Consider the following 26,209-nt stretch of genomic DNA (forward strand, 5'->3'; position numbering starts at 1 on the left):
CCTGTCAGTTTGAAAGAGGCTTTTTTTTTTTTTCTCCCTTGCTGTGTATATTGATTTTTAAAAAAACAAAAAACCTGGTGGAAAATTGGGTTGTTTCAGTTGTAGGTCAGAGACAATCATCCATGATGCCTTTCACTCTGGAGGAGCTAATCCTGCTGTCTCGCTGCCTTCGGGATGCCTGCTTGGGGATCATCAAGCTAGCATATCCAGAAACAAAGCCAGAAGTTCGGGAAGAATATGTCACCGCATTTCAGAGTATTGGGGTCACTACTAATTCTGAGATGCAACAGTGTATACAAATGGAGCAGAAGCGATGGGTTCAGTTGTTCAAGGTACGTGGCGTGTGGAGAGTGAGTCTAGCACAGACTTGTTTCTGCTTAGTTCCTTTCAGAAGAGTAGAAATGTGCAGGTTGATTTCAGGCATAATTTTAACTTACAAAACTTTTAAAGAAAAGCTGTGTCTTTATTATATATCTGTTTAAGACTTTGCTTTTGGGCTGGTGAAGTGGCTCAGTAGGTAAAGGCTTTCTGCCAAGCCTTGAGACCTGAGCTGAGTCCTGAATCACACACAGTAAAAAGAGGGAGCTGACTCCCAAACATTGTCTTCTACCTTATACATAAGTGCTACAGCAGAAGATGAAAAACGGGGAGGAGGAAGGGGAAACTGCAGTTGGTATGTAAAAATAAATGAAAAATTGTTATTTAAATAAAATTTTAAAGAGGAAAATGGAAAAAAGGATAAGTAAAAACCTTGCTTTCACGTTAATACATGTGTAAAATGTCTTAAGACTTTCTTTGACAGGCTGAAGTAGTAATAAAAAATTTTAAATATTTCCATTTTTATTTTTCACTAAAAGATCTTTTTTTGGTAGTAAAAATTATTTTTGAATCTTCTGTAAAATGGAATCATAAAGGTGGAATTCGTCTTAGTTCTTGATGTATACTATGTATAAATTACTCTAGAATGTGTTCATTTCTCACCACAGAGAAAAAGAAGTTCTGGGGTACCATGGATGGCATGCTGGCAGGAGACCACTACTGACTTGGAGTGGGAAAAAAGAACAGGAAAAGGGTGCTTGACTCTGACCCCCATGCAATTTCTGCTGCAAACACATCTAGTCAGCTAAAATGGCTCGTTAAAGGAGTGAGAGCAGAAGAAATGCATCTTCCAAATTGAATGCTAGATTTACAGGCCCTTTAGTACCAGCGACCTCTCGCACACTAATGTTCCATGAGAGTCATCAGCTGTCCCTTCAGGTCTTTTATCACTGCTTTTGTCAAGCTATCTATTTAATTGAAAGAAGTTAATTGAATGAAAATGATCAACTAAGCTTGTATTAATATTGCTAATGGAACTTTCTTCTTGGCCATGTTTGGAGAAAGATGTCAAGCTAGACTTTAGGAAAGACCCATTAATGCTTGCACTTAACCTGATGGGCTAATTAAGGACTGCTTATTCATCCTACAAGTCCATGAGAGTCTCTCTGTAGCCCATTCTGCCTGATTTTACAACACATTTCACTTAGAAGCATAAGCATTAGCAGCAGTGAAAGTAACTGATAATGTTTTGATTGCGTGAATACAGGGCTAATGCATCATTGAATTCATAATTTGTGCAGATTGATGTAATACATGTTTGCACAATTTATTTTAATCACCTCTCTGTGCATTTGTAAGTAAACTTTAAAAGTTGCCTGCTGTGCCCTTCCTTGAAGGTGGGATATTTTGTACCTTTTCTAGGTTATAAATAAACTATCTCACCTACTTCAAACTTGGAATGGTTGTATGAGCGTTCATGGATTTAGGCCATATGGTAGCATATATGTTTTCTTGTCTATGTAATTAATTAAGCTCTGGGATCTTTGCTAGTAACCCTTCTGTGGGACACTGGGTTTTGTGTACACTGGAAGATAACTTCACTGTTTCACAGTTTCTATTGGGTGTTTTATAATTTCATATGATAGTCTTATCTTTGGGGCTTAGGAATATCTGAATTTAATAATGCTCCATGAGATATTTTTCACTCTGACCCTATTTTGTTTTGCTTAAACATTAAATAAAAATTTTGTGGAGCCAAGTGTAGTGATGCATGCTAGTAATCCCAGATCTCAAGTTGCTGAGGCAGAATGATTACAAGCAGGGGCCAGCCTGGGTTATATTGAGTCCAAGGTGAATTAAGCAAGACCCTGTCTCAAACACACTCCTCTCAAATTTAGGTCGGTGTTCACTCTGTGTACTTGAACCTAACCCCATGAAGAGAAACAAAATAGTGCTTGATATGTCTTTGTATCTGGCTACCACATTTAATGGGCCTTATCAAAGGCAGTGTGTCAGGGAGGCAGGCACATCTGTATGCATTGCCGCAAAGAGAGCAGAGAGTGCTGTGGTAGATGATTTTGCTTTCTTGATGTATGTGTAAGTGAAAGAGAGATTGAACCCAGGGCTTTGTACATGCTAGGTAAGCATTCTACCACTAAGCTACATACAAAATCTTAATAGTTTGCTTTTCTTTTTGATATGGAATTGGTTTAGGTTTGAAATTGTGTTTTAACAAAGACCTTTGGCCTTAAATAGAATTAAATAGGGAGTTGTCATGGTAATGATTCTGTGTGGGAGATGTTAAATGTTGTCCCTTTACATAGCCAGCCATGTTCTCCTGAAAGTACCAAAATAAAATGTCAGCACCATTTATGTATATTACTATATCAAATTAGAGTAGAAATATTCATAATAAAACCAACCAAAGGAGGTGAAAGCATTTGCCATTGATTTCTGGCTCTCTGTTGACTGACAAGAGTTACAAGCACCGAGACTGGGTTTTGTCCTTCAGTGCAGCCATTTTCATTCTTCAGTCAGAAATGATCCTCTTGAATTAATTTGAGTGAGAGGCTCTGTTGGCTGGTCACAGAACATAGAATTTAAGTGCTTAGAGTCATCTTTACTTGTCACTGTAGGAATTGAGATTGGTTCCCAAATTCTGCATCAACATTGTTAAAACAGATCATGCATTTATCAACTTTATGTAAACTTCTTTTTGAAGTGTTATTTATAGTTAGAATCACTTTGACCCTGTGAAGAGGTAGTAAATCCTGCTTGATATGTCTTTGTATCTGGCTACCACATTTAATGGGCCTTATCAAAGGCAGTGTGTCAGGGAGGCAGGCACATCTGTATGCATTGCCGCAAAGAGAGCAGAGAGTGCTGTGATAGATGATTCTCTCTTGATTGTCAGTTTGTATTTTCCACTTGAAAGAAAAAACTACACTGGGTGTGGTGGTAAACCTGGTACATCCCAGTACCGGGAGAGCAGGCTGGCTTGCTCACAGGACATAGAAAAACAAAGCTGAAACTTGGCTATTAGCTTCCTTTCTGCTGACTAGTCTTCATACTGTAGACCTAGTCAAAAGCCCATGTCTAAGGAAATCTTATGCCATAGTGGAGAAGCTACTGTTGTTCTTTGCTAACTGAACATGATGTACCTATCATGATACCTTCTAAATATATGCCTATAGAATAGTGCTGCTGTCAGCTTTGGTCAGAAAAGCTTCTCTTTGCAGTGATGAGCGATTACTGCAGAGACTCACAACTGGCCAAACTACTGAGAATAAATGACCCATAAATGGGACATTCATATCTGTCTTAGGGTTTCTATTGCTGTGAAGAGATACTATGACCACAGCATCTCTTATAAAGGAAACCATTTAATTGGGGGCTGGCTTATAGTTCAGAGGTTTAATCAGTCCATTATCATCACGGTGGGAAGCATGGCAGCATGCAAGCAGACATGGTGCTGGAGAAGTAACTGAGAGTTCTATGTCCAGATCTGAATGCGGTGGGAAAAGAGGTTGACACTGGGCCTGGCTTGAGCATCTGAAGCCTCAAAGCCTGCCCATAGTGACACACTCCCTCCAATAAGGCTACACCTCCTAATAGTGCCACTCCCTATGGGCCTATTTTCATTCAAATCACTACAAGGCTATGGAACATAATGGAAGAAAGGTCAGAAAGAATACAAGAATTAGAGGAAGGAATAGGTGTGGAATACTGACTTCCGGCGTGACATGGCTGCTGCACTCTTGAACTCACAGCAGCTAACCTTACAGTGTTAGATCCTTCAGTAGCCTATCATTGAAATTCGAGGAGCTCCTGAGATAAGATTTAAGATGTGCAGTTAATGAGAGCGTAGGAGAAATTTTCTTCAATAATACAGCCACTGGGAAGGTGCTCAGGATTCTGTAATCAAACTCACCTTGCTCCTGATAACAACTATAACAGATCTTATTGGTGTTATGCTCAGATCTCGGGGGCCCCCAAAAGACCACCAGGGAGACCCCCAAAAGACCAAATCCTGTATGTAAATGCAAAGAGCCTTTATTTTCAAGCTCGGAGCTTGGACACTCTGTCCAACACAGCAGTGAGCAGAGAGCCCAGAGCCCAGGCAAGGTGGGCTTTTTATCATAGCAGAGGTTGGATGAAGGGATTTCCAGGGTTCAGGACCCTCCCTGATTGGCTGTCATTTGTCTAGGTTATAGGGAATGTTTGGAATGTCAGGTATTTCCTCTTAGAGGCAGGCCCCACTGGGTGGGGTCAGCTTATGGCTTTTCCTGGGTCCAGGTGGTACCTGCCAGAAGCTGTGTTTGGGCCTCTAAGCTTGTCATGGCAGCTATGTGGTCAAGCTGTTTGCACCCCGCCCCCCCCCACACACACACACACGTGCACAACTAGGATGCTCACATGAGAAGATGTGAAAGGAGTAGGTATAAGGAAAAGGAATTGGGGTAGGGGGGGACTAAGGAGGAGATGAATGTGCTTGAAGTATTATGTGTATTATGAAATGTCATAAATAAAACTCAGTTTTAGCAAGGCGGTGGTGGCACACGCCTTTAATCCCAGCATTCTGGAGGCAGAGCCAGGCGGATCTCTGTGAGTTTGAGGCCAGCCTGGTCTACAGCACGAGATCCAGGACAGGCACCAAAACTACACAGAGAAACCCTGCCTCAAAAAAAAAAACCAAAAACCCAGTTTTGCTGGGCATGGTGGTGCAAGCCTTTAATCCAGCACTAGAGATGCAGAGGCAGGTGGATCTCCGTGAGTTCAAGGCCAGCCTGGTCTACAAAGAGAGTTCCAGGACAGGCTCCAAAGCTACACAGAGAAACCTTGTCTCAAAAACAAAAAAAAAAAAACAAAAAAACCCAACAACCCAGCTTTATTTGAATTAATGCATACTAATTTCAAAAACATGAAGATGTGGCTTAGTAAGTAGATTGTTGGTCTAGCATGGACAAGCTTTGGTTCTGTCTCCATTACCAAAGAAAAAAGACAGAGAAAACAAAAACCCAAATTTTTAACAAAGTAAATGGATGCAACACAGTGTCCTAGCTGCAATCCTGATGTGCATTTTTCACTAGGAGTCCCAGAGTGGTAGACCTGTGTTCTGTTCTTTCAAAGCTAGGCCTGTTCTTATTATTGAGGGTTGGCTTGGTGGCTAATTGAAATGAATACTTAAGGAAACAATTTTGTGGTATTTCAGACATATAACAAAGCTGTGACTCTCAAAATACACCATCTTTAACAAGTGATAGCTGAGGGCTATGTAAAACAGGTTCATTTGTAGGGCAGCTCACACCTAGCATTCCAAGCCTTCACCATTGATTCCTTCAGAAACACCATGCTGACTGCCCTGTGCCAGAGAATAAAAGATGAACTCAGGCTGGGCCCTGTGAGTATCATTGTGTAGTGATGGCTTTCAGTAAACTTGTGATGTGTTCTTCTCATTCCCTGTAGGAGAACCTCTTCTATCTGGTGATGCTCCTGTAGAAGTTTTTTGTTGCTGGACTACTAAGGGAGTTAAGATCCTCCTAGGCAACTTACTGAGACCCTGTTTCAAAAAGTACAAAGAGAACTGGGAATGTAGTTCAATGATACAGCCCTTATCTAGAAAGCATGAGGCTCTAGATTAAATTCCATCACCAAAAAATGAATTAGCTGTGCTGTTTGGTTTTAATTAATATTTATAGTTTCATCTTGCAGTTGCTTTTCAAAATAGGCTACACACACACCCTCTTATTTATTTTTTAGTTTTTCAAGACAGGGTTTCTCAATGTAACAGTCCTGGCTGTCCAGGAACTCACTCTGTAGACCAGACTGTCCTCAAACTCACAGAGGTCTGTCTGCCTCTGCCTCTCTGAGTGCTGGAATTAAAGGTGTACACTACTACACCAAGCTCCTGATGATTGTTTTTAAGAGTATCCCAACAACAGCAACAACAAAAATCCAAACAAAAAGTGGGGTATTTCAGCATCTTCTGTACTTCCCCGTCAGTCCCACTAGCAATTCAGTGCTAATATGAAGGGTGTCTCCCAGAATAAATATTCCTAAGCACACATCACACCAGTTGTCTCCACACCTTTCTATGGATTGGCAGCATTGGTGTCTGTGTGTAACAGTGATAGGATTAAGGGTGTGTGCTGCCACTGTCTGTTCTCCTATGTCTAGTCTAGCGGCTGGCTCTGTCCTCTGATCCTCATGTAAGTTTATTAGGGTGCGCAGTCTATCACCACAAAGCATCTTTAGTCACTGAGCAGTTTTGCCAGCTCTACAAAGTATATTTCTATGTAGCATAGGGAGTAGATCTTTTTTAGATAGTATTGCTAGATTTCTTTAATCCTATCAAATTACTTTTGATCCCAGATTAGTAACTGAAAACTACTAGGTGCCTAGATAATTTGTTGGGCTCTCTTCTCAAGGAGCTCATAGCATAGCCAAAACAGAGCTATTGTTCCAAGAACATGCAAAGGACACATATAGATGTGATGTTGTAATTGGGCAGTATGACCAGCTTGGAAATTATACCAAGATAAAAGACTAGAAAATTGATCAGAGGCACAGGCAAGGTGTGTGGGGAAAATAAAGATTTAGGATACTATTTCACCAACATCCCTCATGTGATATTTCTCAGAAACACTAAAAAAAAAAAAAAAAAAACTGCATAGTGGTGGAAATGAGCTTCATTACAGCCCAGGTAGCTATTGCACTACCAGAGTTGTGTCTTAAAAGCTCTAACCAAGAGGTAGTGCACGCCTTTAATCCCAGCACTCAGGAGGCAGAGGCAGGTGAATCTCTGTGAACTTTAGGCCAGCCTGGTCTACAGAGTGAGTTCCAGGACAGTCAGGGCTATACTGTCTCAAAAAACAAAAACAAAATTCTAGCCAAGGGGATGAAGAGATGACTCAGTAGTTATGAGCACTTGTTCCTCTTGCAAAGGTCCCAGGTTCAGTTTCTAGGACCCACATGGTAGTTCACAAACACCTACAACTCTGGTTTCAGGAGATGCGGTGCTCTCTTTTGACTTCCGAGGGCACTAGGTACACACATGGTGCACATACATACATGCAGGCAGAGCACTTGTACACATAAAGTAAATCTAAAGGGAGTGCTGCTAAAGAAAAGAATTCCAAACAAAGTGTGGTGATACAATGCCTGTAATCACTGGCACTTGGGAATTAGAAGCAGGAGGATTTGGAATTCAAGAGGATGTAGACCGAGCTGTATGAGACCTTTTTTGCAAAAAGAAAAAAAAAGCAATTTTACCCACTTCATGGGGGGGGGGGCGCGGCATTTAAAGTGTGTGTGTGTGTGTGTGTGTGTGTGTGTGTGTGTGTGTGTGTGTGTGTGTAGAAGGTCTAGATCCCCTGGAGCTAGAATTACAAGTGTTTGTGAGCCACCTGATATGAGTGCTGTGAACTGAACTTGGATCCTTTACAAGAGAGGGAAGCCATTCTTAATAATGGAACCATCTCATCTCTTCAATCCCCTGGCCTCTTTTTTTGTTTGTTTGTTTTTGTTTTTCAAGACAGGGTTTCTCTGTGTAGCTTTGTGCCTTTCCTGGAACTCGCTTTGTAGACCAGGTTGGCCTCAAACTCACAGAAATCCGCCTGGCTCTGCCTCCCGAGTGCTGGGATTAAAGGTGCGCACCACCACCGTCCAGCTCCCCGGCCTCATTTTTAAAGAGCACTTTGTGTGTGCACTTGTGTTGTTTTTCTGTTTGGCAGACAACTGGTTTACTCCTCTAGCATGCTCTTATGGTCCCTGAAGGAGGCTTTTTTTGTAAGCTTGGGAAGTCCACATCCATTTTATCAAGTAGAAAAGCACCTGTGCCAGTGTCTTCTGGCATCTGGTTGGTGGTGCTGCCTGCTCTGTTACTGAGTTGTTTGTATGACAATGCCCTGTTCTTTCTCTTCAGGTTATCACCAACCTAGTGAAAATGCTGAAGTCTAGAGACACGAGGAGAAATTTCTGTCCTCCAAACCACTGGCTGTCAGAACAAGAGGATATCAAAGCAGATAAAGTTAGTGGAAAATCTCCCTAATAGTTTTCATTAAAGGTGGTTTCTCAGCTTTTGTATTTCTGGGGAGAGTAAGTCTTTTAAAAATGTTTAATTCTTCACTTTTGAATAGATATCAGTGTTGTCTGTAATGCTAACTCTTGGTCAGAGGGAAAGATATGTAGCAACAGCATTGGCCTAGACCGCATGCTGATTATCTTTATCTGATTGGTTTTTTGGTTTTGTTTTTTTTGCTTCTGGTTGGATTGAAGCCCAATAATTGTCTGTTAGTTTAAAACAATTTCACTTTTAGTAACACTACTAAATGAGTAATTTTTAGTAATGAAAAAGTATTTTCATTAGTTAAAAGAGATGGGCTTTATCCTAGGTTTTCTAAGGGGGCAGACACAATAGAACATTGCTAAGATTGTAACCTAAAGCAGACCAAATCTTCCAGACCATCAGGAAGAGAGTATATAGTAGAGGGCATCAGGTGCTCCCAGAGGAAGTCACCACTCAAGCATTTTAGAGTCTTTGAGAGTGGAGAGCTAGAGGGGAAATAGGGATACGAGTGCAGCAAGAAACCAACACAGGAATGTGGCAGGACAGTGGAGCTATGGCTGGAAAAGCTATCTTCAAGTTGAGCCTGAGGCCTCCAGCTCTGCCCATTGGCAGGGTCTGCAGATGGGCAGATCTTGCAAAGTGAACAGCTCCAGGGCCCAGGTAGGTGACTCTAAGGAACTTTTCCCACCAACACAAAAGGTTTTAGCCCAGTAGTAGTTCTAGATTTGAGGTGTGGTGACCTGTCACAGTAGAGGCTGCTAGGGTGTGAGGAAAAGTCAGAGACTCCTGAGAGCCCCTCCTCCCAGACATGGAAACTGTCCTGGGAACTGTGAGCAACACTGAAAATAGCTGCATGGACTGGTCTCATATAGTAACTCCACAAATTCACAGTGGCACTAAAGAGGAAAAGACCTCCATCCATCAGTTTTATAGAGTGTCAAGGAACCATCTCATTATTTTGTAGACTGTTCTGGAAAGAAAGAAGTAGTAAACATTTGACCTGCCTCTCTAAGACTATCTCGATAGCATTGATGCCTTCCTGTGGTATATCTTCCAGATAATGGGTATCCTGTCTTGTAGGTTCAGGGAGGGGTGTAACATGCCACCACACATACTGGGCCTGCTGCTCTGAGCTTCTTCGGGTACCTCTGTAAGTAGAGAGTATGATCCACACTAAAAGCAGAAGCTTGTACCTTCATTTAACCAAAAAAAAAAAAAATTTTTTTTTTACAAAGACTAAAACTACAGGATGAGAAAAACTTATAGATTAAAGCAAAACTTAAGAGAAAATAGCATGTGATATGCTTTGTTTTCTAATTATATGATTGTGTTAATTTACTCTGCCCAGATACTTATCAATTTACTTTTAAAGTACTCAAGGCTAGGGGCTGGAGAGATAGCTCAGAGGTTAAGAGCACTGACTGCTCTTTCAGAGGTCCTAAGTTCAATTCCCAGCAACCACAAGGTGGCTCACAACCATCTGTAATAAGATCTGGTGCCCTCTTCTGGCGTGCAAACATACATGCCGACAGAACACTGTACACATAATAAATAAATCTTTTTAAAAAAAAAAAAAGTGTTCAAGGCTAGAATATGAGGACATGAGAGGCACCCTGCATTGGATAGGGATAGACAGCCCGCTCCTGAAGGAACTGTAGGTCATGCTTCTGTTCAAATGCCATCAGACAGTACTGGGGCAGAGGCAAATTCTGACAGCAGTTGGTTCCCACAGGTCACCCAGCTCTATGTACCTGCATCTAGACATGTGTGGCGCTTCCGGAGGATGGGCAGGATTGGCCCACTGCAGTCCACCCTGGAGGGTAAGTTCTCCTCAGTTGGAACTTCTTTTCACAAGGGTGAATATGCTGCAACATTCACTCCTACTGTTAGCTCTGTGATTTTTGCTGAACACCACACAGTATTTTCATCATCTCAATAAAAATTAGCTGATATACCCTGAAAGGTGGAACTGCAGGGCAAGCAGCAAGAAACAGTAGGGTTAAGTGGATCATAGCTGTTTCTTTTGATCACTCCACAGAATTTCATTGAGTAGTTATGCCATAAAGAAGATATTTTGTTATTTTGCCAGTTTGGTGGTTATGAATGTAGCTACTATTATTATCACTGTGCAAGTATTTGTGTGAACATAAATACTGGAAGAATCCTAAGTCACTGCAAGCATGTGCTTAACTTTATAAGAAACTGCAGAACTGTTTTCTGAAGTAACTATATGACCTAACATTCAGACCAGAGACGTATGATTTATGCACAGGTACTCTGTCATCCCAGTCAGTACTTGGGATTGTCATGTTTTGTTTTGGTTGGTTGGTTTTTGCTTCTTTGACACAGAGTCTCACTATGTAGCCTTAGCTGGTCTAGAGATCTCCCAAATACTGGGATTAAAGATGTACTCCACCATGTCCTCCTGGGATTGTCATTTTAAAAAGACCATTATCTTATGGGTATGGCTGGCCATTTCAGTAATGAATAGTAGCTGTGCTTGCCTGGCCCTTCAGCATACTGGCATTGATGAGAGAGGAACTCATGGGGCTTCACAACTTCCTGAGGAGCTGTTAGCACTTAATGTTTGGTAAGAGAGTGGGAGTCATTTTCTTTAGTAACATAGCCCGTGATAAATTGCCCATGCTCCAGAAAAGATGAGAATTGGGAGACTAGTTGTGAGGAAAGTGGTCAGCAGGAGTGGGAGGAGGATAGGAGAGGATAATGGGCTATGAATATAATCACCATATATTGTGTACATGTGTGAAATTGTCAACTTCTTTTAAAGAAATTAAAATTAGCCATTTAAAAGTACGTGTTAGACTAGAGATGTAGCACAATGGTAGAACACTTGCTTAACCTGGATCAAACCCTGCATTTCATTCTTAGCTCTACCAAAGAGTAAGTGAGTAATACAGTGGTATCTTATTGTGATTTTAATCTTCATTTCCCAACTGGCTAATGGTATTGAGTGTATTTTCAGGTGTTTGGTGGTTTTTTTGTTGTTGTTGTTGCTTTGGGTTTTGGTTTTTTGTTGCATTTGTAGGCTTTAAAATATGTTATAGATAGAAGTCTTTTTTTTTTTTTTTTTTTTTGGAAACAAGGTCTCTCTTTGTAGTCTTGGCTGTCCTGGAACTCACTATGTAGACTAGACTTACCTCCAACTCAGAGACGCCTCTGCCTCCCAAGTTAAAAGTTATCCACATTTTTATTCTCATTCAAGTGAGTTTGAAAGATTTTCATTGTGCTAGGCTGTTTTCTCACTGTTGGGAAAGAGCAGGCAGGTTCTAAGTTTTCTAGTGAAGTACCAGTACAGGCCCACTGATGCACAACCTTCTTCTAGGTACAGGGACCTCCCACTTTAGCACTGGCATCCCGAGCCTCACTCCATGAGTGCTGCTGTGTTTGTAGGGTGAGCAGACAGATGGAGATGGTGCCTGTGTCACTCACCTGGCTGGAAGAACCTCAGAGATTTCAGATTGGGCCTGCAGGGTGTGTTCGTGGAACTAGAAAGAGATGGAATCACTAGGTTGTTTTAGAGTCTTAAAATGATTTTATAAATCCTGATTTTAGTAGCTGGCAGTGAATGGAAAGGAAAACACAAGGGGACTAATGAGTTTAACATGTATTGCAGTGGGTCTGGAGTCCCCACCCCTGTCTGTGTCTGAGGAACGACAGCTTGCCATTCTGACAGAACTGCCTTTTGTGGTTCCATTTGAGGAGCGAGTAAAGGTATGCCATTCCGACCCTATGATGCTAACTTACCACAGTTAAAAAGTTAACACCGCAAGTAAAAATCTCCAAGTTCATACTTAAAATTCAGCCAGATACTTCTTGTAGTTAGCTGAGCAGCTTGTTAGACTAGAGATTTCTGATAGTTGGGCTACAGAAGGCTGTTTAAATTGTCAAAAGTGGGCTGGAGAGATGGCTCAGTGGTTAAGAGCACTACCTGCTCTTCCTGAGGTCCTGAGTTCAATTCCCAGCAACCACATGGTGGCTCACAACCATCTGTAATGAGATCTGGTGCCCTCTTCTGGCCTGCAGACAGAACACTGTATACATAATAAATAAATATTTAAAAAAAAAAATTGTCAAAAGTTTGCATTGTTACTAAAAATGCCAATATTTTTGTGTACCTTTGTTTAAAAGTTACTATGACTATCACCACTTTGAAAAAATTAGCTCCTTGCCAGATGATTTTGACAAATGTATAAAAGATTGCATATATGTTTCCAATTTAATTTGGACTGTTTGTTTGTTTGTTTTCGAGACAGTTTCTGTTTCCCTCTGTAGACCAGGCTGGCCTCAAACTCACAGAGATCCACCTGACTCTGCCTCCCGAGTGCTGGGATTAAAGGCATGCGCCACCACCTCCCGGCTTAGACTTTTTTTATATTAGAAATTTTCTAGAAATTGCTAGGTCCTCAATATTTCTCAGGCCTACATTTTTTTGTCCAGGATAAGCAAAAAAAAAAAAAAAAAAAAAAAAAAATGGACTGACCAACCTAGAGGCTCGGTCAGTGACCCTTTAATACAGGTCCTCATGTTGTGGTGACCCTCAACCATAAAATTATTTTTGTTGCTACTTCATAACTATAATTTTGCTACTGTTATGAATCTTAATGTAAATGTTTTTTGGTGGTATAGGTTTGCCAAACATGCCATGACTCCACAGGTTGAGAACTGCTGCTCCAAGTGTTCATAAAAATGCCAACATACCATAGCATCCAACTCCTGAGCTCCCTCTACTAGTGTTTCGGCATCATAGACATTTGAATTTTATTCTTGGGGAAAATATTCTAAGATTAGCTTTAAGAGCTACTGCTTTAAGAGCTTCACTTTCCTCCTAAATAATATTTCAACAGTGAGTGTATGTGCGTGTGCATTGTACAGAGTCCATGTGGAGGCTGGGAAACAACTTTTAGGAGTCTGTTATCTCTTTCTATCATTCAGGTCCCAGATCAAACTCAGGTCATAACTCTTTTTGGTTTTTTGAGACAGAGTTTCTCTGTGTAGATTTTGGAGCCTATCCTGGAACTCGCTCTGTAGACCAGACTGGCCTCGAACTCACAGAGATCCACCTGGCTCTGCCTCCCAAGTGCTGGGATTAAAGGTGTGCGCCACCACCACCCAGCAGGTCATAACTCATAACAGAAAGTGTATTACCCACTGGGTCATCTTAATAACCCTGTCTGTCTGAATTTTAAGAAGTACTCAATAAATGAATACATACCGTGGCATGGGTCTTTCAAAAGACTGTAAATGAAGGGGAAACAGTTTTAGAGATATTCATTTCTTGAAAAAGTTAATATTTGCTACCTTGTATATATAAAAACTGATGCCAGAATTTATAGAGATACAAAGTTAAAACGTGTAACAGTTTTGTTTAGATTGTTTGTGCTTATAACAGCAAATGTGTTGTTTCTAATAACCTTAACAACTTTACCTTTTTGTTAGATCTTTCAAAGGTTGATTTATGCAGATAAACAGGAAGTTCAAGGAGATGGACCATTTCTGGATGGGATCAATGTCACAATAAGAAGAAATTATATTTATGAAGATGCTTATGACAAACTTTCTCCAGAAAATGGTATGTGTGTGTGTGTGTGTGTGTGTGTGTGTGTGTGTGTGTGTGTGTACACTGTATATATAGTGTTCTCTGTGTGCCTGCATTTATCAGGGGGAAGTGGGGAATTACTGTAGAAAAAATTGTTGCTGGGCATAGTGATGCACACCCTTAACCTTGGTACTAGTACTGGAGAGGAGAGGCAGGTGGACCTCTGTGAGTTTGAGGTCACTCTGGTCTACATATTGAGTTCCAGGACAGCCAGGAGTATATAGTGAGACCCTCTCTCAAAAAAAACAGATAAAGAAAATAGTGAAAAACAATTCTGTTGAGCTGGTGCAGGGTGTGATGGTACATGCCTTTAACCCTAGCACTAGGAACCAGGGCTGCATAGGGATGGAGATGTAGATATAGATAGATAGATAGATAGATAGATAGATAGATAGATAGATAGATAGATAGATAATCAGTAGTAGACTACTTGACTAACAGACTAGCATGAGTGAGAGCCTAGTTTCAGTTCCCTGGGAGGAAGGTTTTTTTTTTTTTTTTTTTTCCTGTTCATAATTTGTTTTATTATGACGTTGTTTATTTGTTTGTTTGTTCATTTTGTAATAAGGAAGGAACCCAGGTAAGTGTTTTACCACTGGGCTGGACTCCCACCCCTCTGTATGTCTTTTTAAAACTGAAATGTAGATAAAATTTAGTAAATGTGAACTACCAAATAATATTACTAAAATTGATAGGTACCCCACAAGCATTTTAGATTACCAATTTTTGTTAAAGACAGTCCCTTGCCCTCATTACCATGTTATGTATTGTATCTTGTTCATATTGCTGCCTATAATTCCAAACTGCAGGTGGCACTCATTTCATGATGTTTGTTTTCTTGTTCTTGAGACAGGATCCCCCTATGTAGTCAGGTTTGTCTTGGGATTCATAATCCTCCTGCTTCAGCTTCCTGAGTGCTGCAATAATTGCTTTACATTCTGTAATTTTTATATAAATGTGTGACCAATTGTAAGTCTCACTATATTAAATAAATGCTGAATCTGTATTTATTTTTTCAAGAAGTGCTTCAGTAACAATACTGTAAAGAAAATTGCACTTCAGCAATCTGAAGGCCAGTGATACATGTTTTATCTTGTTTTAATACTTGACAGTCAGTGTTAAATGCTGTAATAGGAACAATTTAAACTCTAGTATATCATGCCTGTGTTTCTGCATACAATCAGTGTTCGATCAGTACAATGTACTCAGAATAAAAGCTCTGTCACCTTCGGTCCATGGTAGAGAGTTTGATGAGAAATCATACTTGCTTCTCTTTGAGGGAGCTATTTAATTTTTCTAAGGAAAACTAAGCCTTCAGCTTGTAATAATTTTCACTGCCCAGTTGAAGAGTAAATGTTGTCAATATGGTGATAGTAGAAGAAAACTGGTGCCAGCTGGAGATGTGGTTTTGCATAACTTATATTTGTCATTTGAGCAATGCAGTGCTCTCTCAAGCCTTGTGTGTTGAACTGTTTCAGTTCAGGTCTGAGGTCAGACTGTGAAATCCTCACCAGGAAAGGTTTCTCTTGCCTCAGGATTTGTTTCCACATATTGTGTATTAGGGAGATTTAGGTACCTAGAGTCTAGAGAAGCATACTCTCCAAAACCTAAGTGTCTCTTCTTTGGAATCCTATAGCAGCTCATAAGTCAGCCCTCATTCGTACTTTATTATCTAATTCCATGCTTGTCTCTCCCATTTACCAGATGTACCCTTTGCTAAATGCACTCAGCAGATGTTCAAGCAGTGCCTGTTGAAGTTGTAGCTGAACCCTGGAAAAAAATATGATTAGATAGGACAACATGAGAAGTGTGAATGATTATCTTGGCAGGAAGGCTGGAGGACTTTCTGAAGAGGTGGAACTGAAACCAGAATGTTTGGGAAAAGTTGACACATGGGGTATGGGGCTATATCTAACCTCTGCCTCCTGAGTGCTGGAATTAAAGGCATGTATCACCATGCCCAGCTTGTTTTTCAGACATTTTGATCTGAGGAAATGAGGTTTCCTGAAACTTAACAAATAATTTTTTGTTTGTTTGTTTTGTGTTTTTGAGATATGGTCTCTTTATATAGCCCTGGCTGTCTAGGAACTCTATGTAGACCAGGCTAGCCTTGAACTCATTGAGATCATCCTACCTCTGCCTCCTGAGTTCTGGGATTAAAGACATATGTCACCACACCCAGCAACAAATACTTTTTTTTTTTTTTAAATTAAAAACTTTCAACACAGAAGTAGTGACATGAAATTTAGTTCTTTTGAAAAGAGACACTTGTCATCTCAGAGTATGATCCTCTTGTATGACATCCTTAACATCCTTAACACAACTTACAGTCTCCTGTGTCACAAACCAGTTCACTCCTTAGAGAATCTCTCAAGGCAACTGTTGCCTGCAAACTTCATGAAGTGCATGTTTCAGCTGTCAGAGCCATAAACAAAACACACTTGGGTTTCACAGAGCTGGCTAGTGTGCACTGTGTCCTTGTAGGGACTAAATCCCAGCAAAGGTGGGCAGACTGAAAGCATGGAAGTAAAAGTTTTCTCATTTTGCACGTACATGTTTAGAAGTCAGGATATTGGTGTAGAAAATAAACAGCTGTGTATGTATTTCCACCACAGACGAAACAGGGTGGAACAAAAGATATCAGTAGCTTGCTTCCTTCTTCAGATACTTTTCTAGCTTGCTGTGAGTCTTCATTCATAGTAAATATTGAACTCTAGAAAACTGGCTTGGGTCCTTTCAGATAAGTAAGACAGTATCTTAAAGCCAGGCAGTGGTGGCACATGCCTTTAATTCCAGCACTTGGAAGGCAGAGGCAGGCAGATCTCTGTTAGTGGGCCAGCCTGGTCTACAGAGCGAGTTCCAGGACAGACTCCAGAGCTACACAGAGTAAAAAGGACAGTAGCTTGTATTCAGGCTTGTCTTTGATTGGAACTGCTTTGTGAATCATTTCAGTGATGGAGCTCTATGACAGGGTTGTTAGGACTATTCACTATTACCTATTAGTCTTGTCACCACAAACCTATATCTCTTTAGAAAAAAATCTTTTCCCCCCTGCCCACCATGGGCATCTAGTTCAGTTGCCTAACTTTCCTCTTCAAAGATAGTAGGTTGTTCTGACTTAGAATCTTTCTCCCACTGGCCCACTAACCAACCATCTCCTGTGTGATATATCTACAGAAAAAGGCTTTCCTTGTAGGCTCTGGGAAAATTCCCATCAGTTTTATTGGTTGCTAATATTTTTAATGGGACTTTCTTCATAAAAATTGGTATTTCTAGGTTATGTGTATTTTGTTGATTTGCATTTTAAGTAACTTTGATGTCATTGTTTCTTTAGTATTGCTGCTTTGTTGAACCATAAATGTTAAATGCCCCTGATTGATAATCTCGGTGCCTTTACATAATGCTTCCTATAATACCGTTTATTTTATTGCCATGTTTTGTTTTTTTTTTTTTTGACAGAACCTGATTTGAAAAAACGGATTCGTGTGCATTTGCTCAATGCCCATGGCCTGGATGAAGCTGGCATCGATGGTGGTGGTATTTTCAGAGAGTTTTTAAATGAACTACTGAAATCCGGATTTAACCCCAACCAGGGGTTCTTTAAAACTACTAATGAAGGGCTTCTCTACCCCAACCCAGCTGCTCAGATGCTTGTGGGAGATTCTTTTGCAAGGCATTACTACTTCCTTGGCAGAATGCTTGGAAAGGTAAACTTTATATAAAAATAAGGCTCAAAACAAAAGATGTCATTTCACTGTTTTTATAGAATTGTGGTCTAAATTTCATTGATTATTATTATTCAAAATTGTTAAAAGTCATTTTAGTGATACCTAGCTAGTACTTATTTATATAGCAACTACAGTTCATTATATATTGCATGGGCAGTAGTTAGACTAAAAAAGTAATTGATATAGTACAAAAACAAAGTACTATTTAAAAAAAGTACTATAAAAGAGGTTTTCTAGTAGCTACCTATATTTATTTTTGTTTGATTTCTGTGTGTACATGGCCATAGTTTGACATTGGGTATCTTCCTCATGTGCTGCCTATCTTCCTTATTCTTTGAGATAGGGTCTCTAGCTGAACCTAGAGCTAGTTGGTTCTGTTAACTGACCACCAAGCCTCAGCTTCCCCGCCTCCCCAGCACTGGAGATAGATGCATGCTGCCATGCCTGGCTGTTTGTGATTCAGTTTTGTTAATGTGTATGCTAGGAAAGGAACTCCTTCTGTTTGCATGGCGTGCACTCCACCTACTTAGCTGTCACTCCAGCCCCAAAAGTAACGATTTTCAATTTGTTCAATGTGGTCTACACATGTTACATGAAAGGGGAATATGGAACTGAATGCAGACTTAAAGTTTAGTGGTGAAATGTGCAAAGTGTTCCCTCTCATTCAAGCCATAAACAAGACAAGGGTAGTGGGCCCTGGGGGATCTGCATTGTAATTGCTTCCCATAAGTAACCAACAAAATGTAGTTGTAATATTTACTGGGTACTAATTTTTTTTATTATTATTTATTTATTTTTTTCAGAGCTGAGGACCAAACCCAGGGCCTTGCGCTTGAAGCGCTCTACCACTGAGCTAAATCCCTAATCCCTTACTAATGTTTTTAAATGTGGAGCTTTTACATACAAGCATATATTTCTAGATTATGTTTATTTTGTTTGCTTATTTGCATTTTAAGTAAAAATGTTGGTTAAAGAATGTGTCTAGCAGGCTGTTCCAAGTAAAATTAGGAGCTGAAATTCATGCCTATTGTGTCCTAAATGAGTGTATATTTGAGCTTTAATTTGATCCCAAGGGACATATGCAGTTTTGTAGTGGAAGGCCTGGTGCATCTGAGGTATGTACAATGGATCTCTGCTACCAGGCTCAATATTTTTTTCAAGATTTATTTTTATTTTTAATTATGTGTCTCTGTATGGATATATGTATGTGAGTGCAGGTGCCCTTGGAGGCCAGAGGCATTGGATCCCTTGGAAGCTGGAGTTACAGACAGTTGTGAGCTGACTGACATGGGGACTGTAAACTGAACTCAGGTCCTCTGTAAAAACAGCATGCTTCTCTTTATCACTGAGCCATCTCTCTAGCCCTGCCTTCAGGCTCTTAACTACTCAGTTCTAATTAGTATGATATAGGAAAGAGTTTACACCAACCTCTTACACAGAAACCTGTTTCGAGTCCTTGTAGCTTGAGGAATGAAGATACATATAGAGTACCCAACCAGTTGTAGAAGGGCAGCTGAGGACTCAACATAGCTGAGGGAAGAGGTGGTTCATCTGCCCTCCCTTCTTCTTCTGGCCCACTTTCAGTTTAAGTTATGCCCCCAGGCCTTTTCCTTTTTTTGGAGACAGGGTCCCTCTACCTAGCCTTGGTGTCTTGGAGCTCACTATGTAGACCATAGACTTGGCCTCAAACTCACAGAGATCTGCCTGCTTCTACCTCCTAAGTGCTGGGATCAAAGACATGAGCCATCATACCCAGCCTGAGTTATGGGTTTTAAAATATAGAAGAAAGATGTAGCATATTTGGTAATATAAAGTAACATTATAGTGTACACACAACATACCCACTAATGACACTTATCACCAAGCCTGATGACCTGAGTTTGATCTTTGTAATCAACATGGTAAAAGAAGAAAACCAACTCCAATAAATTGTCCCCTAACTTCCATATGCACACCATGGTGTGTGCCTCCTCCCTAAATAAATAAATGTAATAAAAGGTGAATGTGTAAAACTCTAGTACTTTGTCTGTCAGACAAATGCAAATTTTTTAAAAAATACCATCTCCCCCAGTTAGAATAGCTACTATTAAAAGACATAGGCAGACATGGTGGCTCATGCCTATAATCCCAGTATTTGGAATGCAGGACAATTATTTTAAGTTCCCACTAGCCTGGGCTGTGGGTGGGTAAAATGCTTATGAGAGAAGGAGAAAAAGAATTTTGATGCCTAGTTAGTGAGGATGTGTAAATGGGCTCTAGCATAGTTTCTCAAAGAATAAGTAGAGCCCTTAGATCTGGAAGCTCAGTGTTATAAAGCCTAATATATTTCCAGAAAAAAATGAAGTCAGCATGTCAAGTCCTTGTTGCCCATATTCATAGCTACACTAATCATAATAGCTAAGATGTGAAATTTACCTAGGTGCTCAACAGAGGAACAGATAAAGAAATTGTAGTATATGTACATGATGGAATAATATTCAGCTGTAAAGAATGAAGTCTTGCCATTTTCAGCAAAATAAATGGAACTCCTTTAATCCCAGCATTTGGGAGGCAGAGGCATTTGGATCTCTGTGAGTTCAAGGTGAGTGAAGTAGTTGAGACACAGAAAGACAAATACCACATGTGCACTCTGGTATGTGAAAGCTAAAATTGAGTTGTCCCAAATGTAGAATCATGATGAATAGAGGTTGGGAAGAAAAGAGGGTATGTGTAAAAATGTTCACACTCTGAACCCCATTCATTTTAGAGTGTGATAGCACATGCTTTAATTTCAGCACCTAGGAGGCTAAGGCAAGAAGATTGTGAGTTCAAGGCCAACCTGAACAAGATCTTGTCTCAAAAAGCAAGGACTGGGCACATAGCTCAGTGATAGAGTGCTTGTACACATTGTTTAACCCCCAAGACTGCAGAATAAAAATAGAAGTGAATTAATTAAATTATTTTTAAAGCTACTTCCTTGAGAATAGTGGTTGATTTAGTTCCACAGAGTTTTCTGCATGGGAATTCCTAAGGGGTTTCTGAATTATCTGTTTACCATCTGATTGTAAATGGTTAACTTTGCATCAGCATGTCTGCATCCAGATGAATGTACCCATACAGCACTAATAGTGTGCACCTGAACATTAAATCTGCAAGAGAAGAAAACTATCTATTGATTGATTATGGTATTTATTGGGTCATAATATATTTAAATTTTCTTAATGCATATGTTAGTGATTGTTTACTGTGATAAAGTGCACAAAGGTCTTCAGAGCAGCTTTGCACAGGAAGAATTACCTCCCGTCACTGGTCACTTCTCAGTTAAAAGTTCCATTAGCAGATGGTTCCTGCCTGGGCTGTGGGTCATGGCTGCACTTTGTTGCCTGTAAATCAGGCTCTAGACAGGGATAAGTAAACAGGCTGGGATGTGGTCATGTCATGTTGGACTTTTTTACAGACAGAAGCACCTTAGTCCATTTAAGCCAATTAAGTTCAGAATATTTATTGGAACAAATCCTTTATCGTATTTGAATCCTACTTGAAATTTTTCCCCTTGATTCAGAATATTGATTTAATTGGAACAGAATGCCTATAAATCAGATTATTTGGTAATACCATGGTCATATATTTGAAAATTTTAATTAGCAGATTGTATAACTTCAGCATGCTTTATAATTGTGTATTTCAGTAGAGTAAGTATGCAGTTAATGTATCATAAAGTGTGATGTTGACAGTTAGCAGTTGATCTTGACCTTTCTGGAAGCTGAAAGAATTTATTCTTATATGTCATTAGTGTCCCTTTTGAAAATGCTCTCTGGGTTCCGAGGTTTAAATCTGTAAAGCTTGAGATAAACATTAGGACCCTTACTTGCCTCATCCTTCACATGACACAGCTCCTCTCCTCTGCAGTCATCTTTGAGCCCTAAGCTTACACTTAGTACATGGTGTTCCCTGCCTCACCCATTGCCATCAGACCAAGGCTCTTATCTTCCTTAGACTTGTGGTCTTGACACTAGTAGCACATGCTTCCTAAAACTGAGACAGAGCCTTTTACACAAATACTCATTTTAAATTGAGTGACTGCCAGACATGATTGTGCATACCTTTAACCCCAAAACTGGGGAGGCAGATGCAGGAGGATCTCTGAGTTGAAGGCTAGTCTGGTCTACATAAGCAAGTTCCAGAACAGCCAGGACTAAATAGTGAGACCCTGTTTGAAAAACAACAACAACAATTTAATGACCATGACTAGATGCATATGTGTTTTGTTCTTAAACAAGATCAGCTTCGAAGGCAGTGATAAGTAGGTGAGGCCAATCTCTGGAGTTAATTAGACCAGGTAAGGAACTCCTAATCTTGATTGCATGACCTGAAATGTCTTTAGCTTTGATGTTATAAATAGGTAGAGCAAGCACTCAGATAGGAAGTCTCGGTAGAGATTGGTAACAGTGGATTTCAGCCCTGGTAATGTAGAGCTGAAAAGGAGTTTGTGCAAGGACGTTATTGATGAATCTGGGCTAAAAGGAAGAGGAGAACAGAAGGGTGGAAGTGATATTGGCTAAGCTAGGGAAGGTTAGATCAGGATAACCAGTTACTCAGTTTAGATACCTGAGACATGCCTAGGTACTTTAGGCAGGCACTGTATTCAAGAACAAGGTCTGGACTGAGGTGCAGGCTAGAGGGGATTCACACAGAGGTTGGAGCTTGGGAGCCAAGGTCCATGGAGCAGCAGAATTCCACAAAGGAAAGAAAAAACAAGGAGAGTTCAGTGTCTCAGAAGCCTGATAAAGACTGTCTCGGGAAAAAAGGATAATTACTATGTAATGTTACTGATGAGGTGGCCTTATTACTTCTCATTGTGGACATCATTTTGGAATAGAAGCAAAGCCTTAGCAGATGGTCAAGGACAGTAGCATCAGTGCAGCTAAGGCACATTCTGTGCTCTGCACCTGTGACTGTCATCTGGGAACTGTCACGGCCATTCAAACTAACAAGCAGTAAAATGAAGGGCATTTTCATAAGCCATAGACAAGTAAACTACTGCTCTTATTCTCTGCCTGAAGCACAGACCTGATGCTTTGAGGAAAGTGTTCTCTGCAGGATCCCATTGAGGTGTATTTAGTTCAGGTAGAACTAAGTGGTATTTGGGAGCATGACTGGAGGTCTGTGGCTGGAAGAAACAGAAGGACAGCCAGGGTGCTAGTGATTCTCAATGCTTCTTCAGAGTGTGTTCACATGTACAAGCAGAAAAACCTCAGTGAAGTCATGGGATGTATGCTTCAGAGGGTACTAAGATGAGTGAATAGAGCCTGTATGGGAAAGAGGCTGGTATTCTTCAAGGATGACCCAGGAATAGCAGCTTTACCTGGGACTTGATAGAAATCTATGTGTCCTTTGGGCTAGCTAGCTAGCCAGCCTGTCAGCTGCATTCTGCCAGTCCTCACAACATTTTCTGGACTGACCATGAGAGTAACTCCCCAGAGAAACATGGGTTGTCAGTTAACTGAGGTCTGAGTTAGAGTGAACCAAAGTGGCCACTGACTAGAGGGAGGCAAGAAAGGGTGAGCTGGGCCAGATGTGGCATCACCTATAACTCAAGCACTTGAGAGGTAGAGGCAGAAGAATTGGGAGTTCAAGGCAGTCTGGGCTATATGAGACTCTGTGTCAAGAAACTAAAGAAGTCAGGCGGTGGTGGCACACGCCTTTAATCCCAGCACTCAAGAGGCAGGCGGATCTCTGTGAGTTCGAGGCCAGCCTGGGCTACAGAGTGAGTTCCAGTCAGGCTCCAAAGCTACACAGAGAAACCCTGTCTCAAAAAAAAAAAAAAAAAAACTAGCCAGCACAAGATTCTTGGGGTTGGGGACTTAGCTCAGTGGTAGAGCACTTGCCTACCAAGCACAAGGCCCTGGGTTTGGTCCTCAGCGCCAACATTTAAAAATAAACAAACAAACAAACAAACAAATAAATAAATAAATAAATAAATAAATAAATAAATAAACTGGGTGCAAACAAATTAAAAGCACAGATAGTAATTACAAGATCCCATTCTAAAGTCTGGACTGTTTAGAAAGGAAATCAGGAGGCTAGAGAGATGATTCAGCAGTTAAGAGCACATACTGCTCTTGCAGAGGACCTAGGTTTGGTTCCCAGCACCCACCTGGTGGTTCACAACTATCCGTAACTCCAGTTCTAGGAGATCTGACTCCTCCTTCTGACACCTAAGAGCACCAGGCATGCATGTGGTACACACATTCAGGCAAAACACTTAGACATGTTAAAAAATAAGACATGAAGGAAGGAAGGAAATCAGTCTGTGAGTGGAGACCAGAAGGGAAGAACAGGTGAAAAGGAGAAAAAGGGCCAGCGTTAGGGTAAGATAGGGAGTCGGACAGGGATTAATTAGCCTGGGCTGTCAATCCCAGAGGGTGAAGCGGCTCTGGGTGAGAGTCAGTACACGGTAGAATAGACTTAAAGACCAGGTGGTCATGGTAAACTAGTGAAGGTGGCAAGAACTGAGTAGCTAGAATGTTAGATCACGGCCATCTGGGTCACTGAAGTCACCACAGGTTGTCACAAAACTGTTGGAGTAAAAAGTTTTTTTGCTTTTTCATTTCATTTTATCATCCTTGTTATTTTTGTTATGTATAGTGTGAAGGTGGGCATGTGCCACAATGCACTTTTGGAGGTCAGAGGCCAACTGTGAAAGTCAGTTCTTTCCATTACAGGTTTTGGAAGTGGGTGTTGGGTTCTCAGGCTTGCATAGAATTCATTTTTACGTGCTGAGCCCAGGAATGAAAATCTTGAATTAAAGAGGGCCTGACAGTGCTGGCAAGGTGCCATGGGGCTGGCCCAGTGCAGACATTACAAGGAGAATGTGCTCTGCAAGCAGCAGTGCCAAAGGGACTGCCTCAGATCTGACCTCAGGGCTTGAGATGTGAAAAAGACATCAGGCACCAGGTATCTTTTTGGCAGGCACAGAGCAGTGCAGCCCAAGCTGTCTACTGCTAAGAAGACCAGCACTTAGCCGGGCAGTGGTGGTGCACGCCTTTAATCCCAGCACTTGGGAGGCAAAGGCAGGCAGATCTGTGAGTTCAAAGCCAGCCTGGTCTACAGAGTGAGATCCAGGAAAGGCGCAAAGCTACACAGAGAAACCCTGTCTTGGGGGGAAAAAAAAAAAAAAGAAGACGACCAGCACTGGATGTGCATCAGAGTCCCCAGTGATCCTTGAACCTTAGATGTGAAACCAGAACAGTCTACAAAAGAAAAAATCAGGCCTGGAGAAACAATGTAGTGGTTAAGAGTGTACAGTGGTTTAAGAGTGCTTACTGTTTTTGCAGTTACCAGCACCCCTATCAGGTAGCTGACAAACACCTGTAACTACATTGGGGCGGGAGGTTTGTGCCCTCTTTGGGCCTCCAAGAGTACTGAACTCACATGCACAAACCCATACTCTTTAGATACATGCATCTACACAAGAGCTGAGTAAATTAATTTTTTTAATCAATTGATTTAATCAAAACTTGAAGCAGTTGTACCTCTAAGAATATCAGTAAAGATCTCAAACTGTTTTGTTTGAGTAACAGAACAGCCAGGCTGTGTTCAGTTGCTTCTCTAGTTACACATCCGCTGGGTCACTACTGAGCAATTGCACTCATTGAAGCTAACATTCCATACAGGCAATAAAGCAGGACTCTGGTGGATTAGACATGGCTGGGGACCCAGTCCCAGCTCTAATTTAGTGTCAGGTAACTGTGTGGGCCTAAATGCTACAGGAGTTGGCTATGACTGAAAACCAAAGTTTGTTTTTTTTGTTGTTGTTGTTCGTTTTTGTTTTGTTTTTTGTTTTTTGTTTTTTGTTTTTTTCAGAGCTGAGGACTGAACCCAGGGCCTTAGGCAAGCGCTCTACCACTGAGTTAAATCCCCAACCCTGAAAACCAAAGATTTTAAATGAATCTTTTCATTGTTGTTTTATTTTGTTTTTTGTTTTTCGAGACAGGGTTTCTTTGTGTAGACTTGGCTGTCCTGGAACTCTCTCTGTAGACCAGACTGGCCTGGAACTCAACAGAGATCCGCCTGCCTCTGCCTCCCAAGTGCTGGGATCAATGGCGTGTGCCACCACCGCCGCCTTAAATGAGTCTTGATGGCATGCACAATTGTAGGTAACCTGAAAGGGTCAAAAAAGGACAAGTGGTTTTACAACCAAGCTCATAGAAGTAGCCCTGGCTGTAAAATATTGTCTGACATAGTTGGCAACTAGTGATGTTGCTATTGGTTCGACTTGGGCCCCTATGTCAGAGACAAGGTGTATGTCCTGCAGAGTAGGAGCTTATGGCTCCAGATCCTCATGGGCTGGCCAGTCCAGTTCCTACTTCCAAAGCTCAGTTCTAGGGTGTGTTACTCTGTGCATACATACTTAACTCAGAGCTCTGTTTTGTTTTTCAAGCTATATGGTTAGCATGATTGGAAATAATTAAAATTATTATCTGCTTGCTCATTTAG

At 40.8% G+C, this 26,209-nt stretch overlaps 1 protein-coding gene across 1 annotated transcript in view; it reads left to right on the top strand.

Annotated features, from left to right (window-relative positions):
* Ube3c (ubiquitin protein ligase E3C) overlaps positions 1-26,209 on the top strand; it is a 111,648-nt gene that overhangs the window by 51,461 nt on the left and 33,978 nt on the right. Inside the window, exons 13-18 of the mRNA XM_059257788.1 lie at positions 100-332; positions 8,243-8,347; positions 10,119-10,206; positions 12,021-12,118; positions 13,844-13,976; positions 17,463-17,710. Coding sequence (XP_059113771.1) covers positions 100-332; positions 8,243-8,347; positions 10,119-10,206; positions 12,021-12,118; positions 13,844-13,976; positions 17,463-17,710 — 905 coding nt within the window. The remainder of the gene's footprint in view (positions 1-99; positions 333-8,242; positions 8,348-10,118; positions 10,207-12,020; positions 12,119-13,843; positions 13,977-17,462; positions 17,711-26,209) is intronic.

Source organism: Peromyscus eremicus, chromosome 3 (assembly GCF_949786415.1).
Source record: "Peromyscus eremicus chromosome 3, PerEre_H2_v1, whole genome shotgun sequence".
Lineage (NCBI taxonomy): Eukaryota > Metazoa > Chordata > Mammalia > Rodentia > Cricetidae > Peromyscus > Peromyscus eremicus.